At 38.8% G+C, this 9,460-nt stretch overlaps 1 protein-coding gene across 3 annotated transcripts in view; it reads right to left on the bottom strand.

Moving 5' to 3' along the window:
* Window positions 1-3,951: 3,951 nt before the first annotated feature.
* LOC103480722 (serine/threonine-protein phosphatase 2B catalytic subunit alpha isoform) overlaps window positions 3,952-9,460 on the bottom strand; it is a 37,062-nt gene continuing 31,553 nt past the window's right edge. For 2 of the 3 annotated variants that reach the window (XM_008435880.2, XM_008435879.2), the window contains exon 12: window positions 3,952-4,656. In XM_008435880.2, the coding sequence (XP_008434102.1) occupies window positions 4,448-4,656 (209 nt within the window). In that variant the 3' untranslated portion in view covers window positions 3,952-4,447. The remainder of the gene's footprint in view (window positions 4,657-9,460) is intronic. The other variant, XR_536156.2, reaches the window with a different exon arrangement.

The following is a 9,460-nucleotide window of genomic DNA, read 5'->3' as shown; positions in this document are numbered from 1 at the left end:
CTGTAGCATGACTCTGCTAACTTTAGGTCTTGTGTGACATTCACCTGAACTCATCCCTGCAACTTCAAGTCCGCCGAATAAAAAAATTCAACAACCCAGAAGACTTTTGCTACGATATTCTGTGGACTGTTTGACCATAGCAGTAGCTTGTGGAAACAAAATCTGTGAAAACTGAGCCTGGAAAAGGATGTGGAAGGAAAATATTCAGAAACCTCGACTATAAAACCAACCCACCCATCATCTGCTCATGTCTTTGGCTGTGGTTTGTGTTGACTTTTGTTTTTTTCCCTTGTTGTGTACCGTTCGTCTGAACCGAATGCCGACTTGGTAGAGGGGAAGTTGCTCTTTGGCAGGTTCTCAACAAAGGTGTTTCCTCCCCATCAACCTCTGTGACTTCTTTGATTAAACTTGGAAGACAAAGCCAAGAATGCACAACCCTACCACCACGCGAGAATCACAAATATCCGCTCCTTCACTCAAATACTTTCACACACCTCACCCCCAAAAACAAGTCTTGTCTTCTGCAAATGTGAAAAAAAAAACCAAGCGATGCGGTGGATTAACCGTGACGTAAAGAGGATTTCAATTTCTCAGGTTTTATTTTGTTGGCTTTGTTCAAAGCACAATACTCGAAGCAGAGGAAGTGAATGCTCGCATCCTGTTTTTTGGGGATCTTTATTTTAAAAGAGCGAGGTTTGCAGCAAGAGAAAGAGAACGTGTGGACCGATTGTCAGCTTCACAATGAGGAAGGCCTTTGCTTTGGAGAGCGGGAGCTGCCAGAGGATCTCCTGGGACACATGTTTACAGGTCCTGCTTCAAAATGTTAATTATGCAACTTAAAACTCATCACAATGGGAAACCAAAGACATAACGCTTTCCAATAAAATCTTTCAGAAGCTCGTTCATCCCATTGATTTTGGTTTGTAGTTCCTGAGCAAATTGCCTCTCAACAGCGTAATTCAGGCTTGAAATTTGGTCAGTCGTCTCATCAGGAATGCTACATTTGATTATTATGATTTTTTTTACATAGTTTGCTGAAACTACAACTGTTACATCTCTTGTATTGAAGTGATTCCTTAACCTTAATACCTCGACTAAGGTGAAAAAAGGTTATTTTTCTATTTGGTCAAGGTTTGAAGCCTGGAGGAAGAGTGGAAAAAATAACCTTATTGAGGTCCAGCCCTGGTGGTATTGGTCCACAGTGTTTTATCAAGTTCAAAAACAGCGCAGAAAACTGCAGAGAAACTACGGAGAAGATGGTTGACGTCACAGCTAACAATGCGGGCGAGCTAAACGTGAAACTGGGTTATTTAGCTTTCATATATAATAAAGCTTTTCCATATTTGTTAAAACCGTCCTCAGTAAACCTCTGGCACACACTGCCAAATGTGCTAATGACGGTGAAAAAAACGTACCATTACAGAAAAGCCGTCTATCCGCCATCATCGGTGGCTATGCTAACTGGTGTTAGCATTCGAAGCAGCCTCTGTTATAGTGAACGACAGCAAACCGGAAGCTCTGATCGTGATTGACAACGTATTCATGTCTTTGATTAACAGCATTAAACCCCCCCTTCTGGGTCTGATTGGTTGTTTCTGAGCAAGCTGTGCATTTCTGTAGTTAGCACTGGGAAAAGGCTAACTTTTTAGCACTTTTCCCAGTGCTAACTACAGAAATATCTAGTGGTAATCTGTTTGAAAATTATGTAGTTTTTTAAATAGCTTATCTGTCTCATAAACTATCACAACATAGTGACAGTTTTATGTAAAAACATCAATATATGTTTTTTAATAAAAGTTAAAGCAGTTTTCCACAGTACAAGTTTATTGAAACCTGAGCAGCAAAAGCGCTGTTCAGGCCTATTGGTTCAAGTGTTTATTTTTCTCAACACTATACCATTTTGGAGGAAAACACAACAAACTTGTGAAATTTCACTATTTTAATGGAATTAAAAAATGGTCGGGACCAAACAGCGCCCCCTAACGTTATATAGGCTAGAGAGCTGAAAATTGGTACATAGAAACCCCTAAAACATGAAAGAAAAGTCTGAAGCCCAACAGGAAGTTGACTATTTTTGGTTAAAAGGCTATTTTTAGGTGTTTCTGGCTATTCAGACATGTCAAACTTTTAACAAACTCCCTTTAGGGAATATGAGCTATCAGCTTCATTTGGTCAACATGTCAATTTATTGATCAAGTATGTGAGATTAAAAGTTATCAAAAGGTTCAGTTTTTGTGAATGGAGCTCACATGAGTCTCCAGCTCGATGCTGCTTGCAGCTTAAATGTTCTGAGGTGTAAAGTTGAAATTTTCTGAATGTTTTCATTAGCTATAAGCAATAGCCATCAAAATTAAGAAAAATAACTTAGTTGAGTGAATGTACTAAATCTGTATAGCATAAAATGTTGCACGTTTTGTATTGAATTGCTGACAAATCCATTTAGTATTACAGTAATACTCTGGCTTATCAAGATGAACTTGCATATTTTGGTGTGTTTTCAACATAAAACAAAACCTTTAGATAAAGATTACTAAAATACTATACCTAAGGATAAATTTACCAAACTAATAATTTGACACAAATGTTCTCCCGTACTTTAAATTGACCTGGAAACTCTACACTTAAAAAAACCAACAACTTAAGAGTTCATATACAATCACACACAACACAAGTTTCATTTCATGTTGAAATTCATGCACATTTTTATTGAACAGTTATATAAAATACTTCTCATAGTTGCAAGTGCATGCCTCATCATCATCATCATCATCATCTGCCAACAGTTTTCGGAGTTAAATTACAAAAAGCAAGGCTTCATGTCGTGTAGTGAATTACTTGGGCACTTAAAGCAGTTCTTTAAAAAAGATCTATATATATGTATATATATATTTTGTTGTTGTTGTTTCATCTTAAAGTATTGAGCAATATCAAACCTGTAACTGATATACAAAGCAAAGTTCCAAATAAGATTATAAGAGGAATCAAATTACACTTTCTGTGGCACAAAACAAACAAACAAAATAAAAACTTAAAACAAAAAAATTGATTTTCACTTTTTATAGGACACAAACAGCTAATCATGCATTTTTTTGGGAGATCCACATGTGACCACACACCCCACGAGAATTGTCAAACATGCTTAACTGGACTGTATGCACTCACAAGCGCAGGTTAAAAATAGGATTTCTCATCCGTCTTCGATAATGAAATGCTTCAATTACAAAACAAAAGGAGAGTCAAAGGCATAGAGCGTCTTGGTGTTAATTCAAAGTATGCAAGTATACGTTTCCAGTATATGTTCACTAAAGCGCAATATATCTCAAAACAGGCCTCCACAGCCAAGGTATTCAGGTTTTCTAATTCCTTTTGATTTTTATAAAACATGCATAGGCAGACACTTTATTATCATACTCAGTTTTTTTTTGTTTTTTTTCTTACACAATATAGGTTTTCTATTTTTACTTTGTTCGCAATACTTAAAAAGAGAAAAATTTAACACTCAATTCCAGCAAGCCACAAAAAAACAAAACAAAAAAAAAAACAACAAATAAAATATCCCCCCACCCCTCCCCCCAAGTCCCCACCATTCAGATGGAGACAAAAAATAAACATATCTGCAGATGATAGATAGGTAAGTGTAAATTCCAGTTATGAAACTCAAGAAAATAGGTATTAATTACTGAGTTATTTAACCATTATACAGAAAAATCAGGTTGAAGCACACACCAAAAGAACCTGAGGTAAGCAGAATATGTACAAAAACCATAAAACGTTCCATTATTTGGCATTTCGACAACATTGCAACATTCTTTTTTTATATATATTTTTAAGACTGCCTAATTAATTTCAGAGCTATTTTATAAGAGTAGCAAAAACAAAAGTCATCAATAAATAGTCCTTATTTAGTTTGTACACCCTTATATCTTTAAAAACATCGCCTTTCTCATGTTCTGTCCTTGTCTCTCTTTTTTTTCTTCCTTTTTTTAGTGCTGTGTTCTTGTAAACGTACAATAGTTAGTAAGAAGTTACACGACTTTCCGTTTCGGTGTAAATGAGAAAAAGGGTCGTTTAAGAAAAATAAAAAATAAAAACAAACCACACAAACTCTACGGTCTCTCTCTCTTCCCCGTTTCTCTCTGACGGACTGTGATGGTGAGGCGCGGTCGGGCCGACCGCTCGGAAATGTGACCCGGCAAATAACTTAGCGGATTTGACTAGGAACTAATATTATGAAGGCATTTTAAAAGACTAGAGCAAGTGAGATGACCCCCCAGGTTTCAGCCACTACTGCCTCCCCCATCCACACTCCAGCCCTCCCCCCCCAACGTTCCTCCTCCTCCTTCCCTTCACCCCCCTGCTGCGCCTCCTGTGCGGTGGCGGGCCGTGGTGAGGCTGGGGGCCAGGCAGCCCCGCGGGCCGAGGCGGCGCCTGCTGCTGCTGCTGGCCTTCACTGGATGCTGCCTCCGCTGCCGGCGCTGGTGCTCCCCTTGGAGTCCGTGCCGTTGGTCTCCGAGGACAGGGCCCGGTTGAGCGAGTTGAGGCTGGCGTCCGAGGGCAGCGCGTCCCGCCGCGGCGGCATCCTCTCGTTGATGCGGTCCAGGCCCTTGGCCTCCTCGAAGCTGGTGATCTTGTGCTGAGGGGAGAAGCCTTTGATGGCTGGTGAGACGTGGAGGGGGGAAAGAAAAGCGGAAAAGACGAGGAAATTAGAGGCGGTTTTAGAAGGGGAGGAATAAAATCGTGAGAATCATAAAAGTAGCTGATCTTGAAAACTGGAAATGAAAACAAGAGTTTGTCCAAGACAAACAAAAAAATAAAATAAAACTAAAGCCAAACCATGTGCTAATAATGAGCGCAGGGTGATAGTCCTAAAGTCAACTTTACGAAAATGTTCATGTTCACCTTCTGGGTAGAGTTACAGGAGAAATTATTCATAAATCTCTCAAGCTTTCTGTATTTATGTTGCCTTTTCCTCACGCTGCGTTTCCATTGTTGCAATTTAACATTTCGAAAATAAATTTGCTTAATTTCATTTTTCGATAAATAGGTTTTGCTGCTACGATGAGGTATTTTATCGAAATCGGTTTATTTTGCAAACTGCAATAGAAACAATTTTTTTTAAATGACACAAATCACATGATCAACAACCGGATGTTTTTGGCGCAAACCTCAAAGAAGAAGAAGAAGAAGACAGGAAGTAGGTAAAGGATGATGGCGCATCATGCTCTTTAATGGCTTATAGTGTGAACAAACTTATTCACATGTGCCTTTCTAACTTAATGGAAAAACTGTAATGGCGAAATTGTGTTTTTGCACCATTAGCGGAATATTGTCAAAGTTTTGCACACTGCTAATCCACCTCATTTGCTTTTGCTGCTCCTCTTTAAGACTGTCCGTGACGGGATCGTTGTAGGAGATTTTTTCGTGTTTTCCTTGTTTTGTTTTTCCTTACAAAGTGTAAACAGTCCGGCGATTCTGTGTGCAGCCATGTTTGTTTCCTGGATGGAGCCAATGAAGAAGCCACCGCTGACGTTATCTTTGGATAAACGTAGCTTTTTTTTTTGTTACAACGTACACCTGACTCAGCAGGGCTTCTTTGTTTTTCTTCTCTCTCAGAATTAAAAGGTCATTAATGGAGTGACGCAATAATTCTCTAATATTGATTAAAAAAGCTACAAGTTTCACTGGTAAATTGTTTCACTTATAACAAGACATTTTTCCAATGTTACAAGTGAAATAATCTGCCAGTGGAACTAGTCAATAACTCAACATTAAGTCAATATCAAGCTTCTGCTTAAAGGTTATTTGTAATTTTGACTTTTGTCAAGACATTTGCACTATAAATTAGGCCAAAAATACTTGGGAAGAGTTTGTGCTTTTGCAGTGCATAATTTGATTTTATTAAAATGAATCACTTTACGACTTGAATTCAAAGTGAATGTGATAAAGAGCATTAAAATGTAATGTAGCAACAGCTAAGTTTCTACGCATCACAAATTTGGAATAAACTTCCAGAAAACTGTAAAACAGCTGAAACATTGGGTGCCTTTAAATATCAACTTAAAACCCACCTGTTTAGAGTTGCTTATGGCTAAATTAGGGTTAGAGTGCGGGTTTTGATGTCTTCGATGTTTTTATCTTTACTTTTCATCTAGTTATTAACTTCTTTTTATTTCTCTTTCACACTGTCTATGTGAAGCCCCCCCGGAAAACGTCCCAGTTAAACGAATCTATATCTAGGGGTGTGAGAATCCTTGTTAAATGACATCTTAACTAAAACTCTGAGGTGTGAGACGTTTAACTGAAGTCCTACAAGGGGTGCGGGTTTTAATGTTTTTATCTTTAACTTTTTTTTTAATTCTCTTTCTCTAACTGTTTATTCACTGTCACATGCTGTTTTTATTTTAATTATGTAAAGCACTTTGAAATGCCTTGCTGCTGAAATGTGCTACACAAATAAAATTTGATTGATTGATTGATAAACAAGCATGTTTTACTGTTGCTCCTGTGAGTTTTTTTGGTGTTTTTGGGGTCTTTTAAAGGTTTGCCATATTACAATTTCTTGCTTATTTGTATAACAAAATAGATTCTCATGTGACTCTACCCAGAGAAAATTGTAGCTACTTTTACCAGAACTGTTGTTTTACAACATTTCCATAAATGTCCACATAATTAAGACTGCTTAAATGTGTTGTAGAAACATGTACCATACTTAACCTCATTTTATTTAACAGAGCGTCACTTTGACATCATTTATCAGATGAAAAGAGAGGAACAAAAGGATCAAACAATCCTCCTAAAGCTATAACAAGGGGCTGCTGGCATCAGGGTCGACAGGTTTTCACTTTACCACCAAAACATGGTTTACAAAGAAAATCTGAAGTACGCAGAACATGTTGCTCTGCTGTTTTTTTCTTTATTTTTGTTCTGTTTCGTGGTAAGTCTTGTGTTTTCAGGCAGTATATATATATAAAAAAAGAAAACTAAGACAAAGCCCGAGGACCCTAAACATCCAGATCGCCCTGTCGTCACATCACAGTTTGAAAAGGAGAGAAGACAATGATCAGAGACACAGAAAAATAAAGGAGAACGAAGGGAGGAGGGGAAAAGAAAAAAAATAATAGAGTGGAGTCCACTGAGACACTACCACAGAATAGAAACCACGTTGAGACTGAAACACTACAGACACTTGACGGTGCTAACGACTCGCTACGTCTGCTTGGAGCATGCAGCAATTAGGATCTACCAGCAGCTATGAGGGATGGAAGTCACCACCAGGCCTAAACGGAGCAAAAGCTTTCACATTTCATCACTTCCACCTCTCATAAAGCCTCTTTGCATGACGCAAAAGAAACAAAAGATGACCCTCTGTTAAGACGAGGAAGCAGGGGGCGTCATATATTCTACGAGGAGGGCATGATGGGTAGCGTAGTTGTGTTGCTGCACAGCACAGGTCAGACAGGTTATTAGCAGCTCACAGGAAGGAAACACGACACAGCAGGGCCACAGGAGGCCGACATGGAGAGAGAGAGAGAAGCAGAGAAGAGTCTGGACACTACAGTGGACTGTCCTCTGTGGGGTTCGAGAGGAAGCGCCCGACAGGTTCAACGTAAATAGCAGCTGGCGCACTACTATTTAGCTCGCAGTTGAGGTTGTTCTTGCGCAAACCAAGGAAAAGCGATGCAGGTAGCAGTTTGTTTTTCCTTTTCCAAAAGGGGAGAATCTAATGCAGATTTCTCCCCGGGAGCTTTGGGTTTCCAGCTCGGAAAGCAATTAGAGGATAAATGCAACAACAATGCACAACTGCTTCAGCCGTTTCAAAGGGGACGAAACACTAAGAGGCTTTCATAGCAAGATTTCATAAGGTTGTGTGAGGGCAGCGCAAGAGGTAGACGATGAAGCTGAGTCTTCATCAGAGGAAATGTGACTTGGCGTTTATAGTGAAAAAGGTTTTCCAAAAAGACAGACTTGCTTGTAAACTTCAAAAATGCTGCAGATCATCACTTCTGTAGGCGTCATTAAGGCGCTTCTTTGGTGTTTTTCTTTAGACTTTGGCTGCTTTTTTGTCTCCTGTTGACTTTAAAACCATCAGTTCTCAGGTGTTTTGTCAGGACTTGATTTTTTTTCTTTTAATAATTCCTTTTTTTTTTTTTCGTTTATCTGGATGCAAACAGGGCTCTTAAGAAGAATTTGGTCGTGTTATGATCCAGAACATCTTTTTGAGCAGGGAAACAAATGTCTCTGTCCTGCAGTCGTTTATTTGCATCCCCGTTCCAACACACCTGGATCAAATGAATGGTAACCAGACCTCCTGAACATTTGATTCAGGTTCGTTGGAGCAGGGATGCATCCAAAGGTTGCAGGAGAATGGCACCAGAGGACTGGAGTGGGAGTATGAAATAAAGTAACTGTTAGCTTTACTACTCTTTTTCAAATGCACTTTTTTTGACTCTAAATTAGAAAAGCACCACATTAAATGGATAATAATATGCAATCTGGAACAACAGGGAAGAATTGTTTACCGTTTTAAACAAAAAACTGTATTTAAAAAATAGGAATATGTTAAAAAATGAGTAGCAACACGGAAAAGTGAGTGAAATCTATGAGAGTAAACACATTCTATGTTTTATTTTCCACTACTACAAAACAAAACTAGCGTTAATTTAGGTTGACACTGAAACGGGTTGGAAATTAGTTAAAAAGAAGCAGCTAAAGTCAAAAGAGAAACTAAGAGAGGAAATGTTGGTCGAGCACATTTTAAATAATTACAAGAATGTCTGGCAGTGTGGAAAGAAAATACAGACATTTGTTGCGATTTAAAACTTCTGCACAGTTCTGTAAAGCATTTCAATCTCTCTGACTTTACTAGCGCTCTTTTCTTTGAACAAAAACCCTAATTTAAAGGGTATTTCTGAAACCCCTAAGCATTCGTTTGGTTGTGTTTATCACAAGAAAACAACAACTGACGCATAAAATCAGGTTTTTAAGGAGCCACTGTGTTTTCCAGGCGGCAGAAATTCCCGGCAGCGCTTCCAGAAGACCTGATAATACCCACATATTCACACCTTCCACATTTTGTGGGTGTGAAAAATGAGCTTCTTCAAGTGCAACTACGTCTGACGGTTTTCTCGCTTACCAGCGTTTCGAAAACAAACGTCATTTGGCAATTCTTCTGAAATGCAACGCAGACATTTTCAGTCACAAACTCTGCAGTGATGTCTTGTCTTTTTGCTTTGCGCTCACCCGATTAATAAAAAAAACAAACACACACACACACACACAAAAAAACAAAACAACAACAATAAATCACAGTGACAATCTGTGATCATGAAATCTCTGCTATGAAAAGCTGGTCCCCCTTTAAAACGTTCGACCACATGATCTAACGGACTTACTTCTTGCTCTAAACTACGCCACAGTTCTACTCAAGCACCAGCAAGATGAATGGAAGAACCCGGCCAAA

Source organism: Poecilia reticulata, linkage group LG18, assembly GCF_000633615.1.
Source record: "Poecilia reticulata strain Guanapo linkage group LG18, Guppy_female_1.0+MT, whole genome shotgun sequence".
Taxonomy (NCBI): domain Eukaryota; kingdom Metazoa; phylum Chordata; class Actinopteri; order Cyprinodontiformes; family Poeciliidae; genus Poecilia; species Poecilia reticulata.
This window is presented reverse-complemented; position numbering and strand designations above follow the sequence as displayed.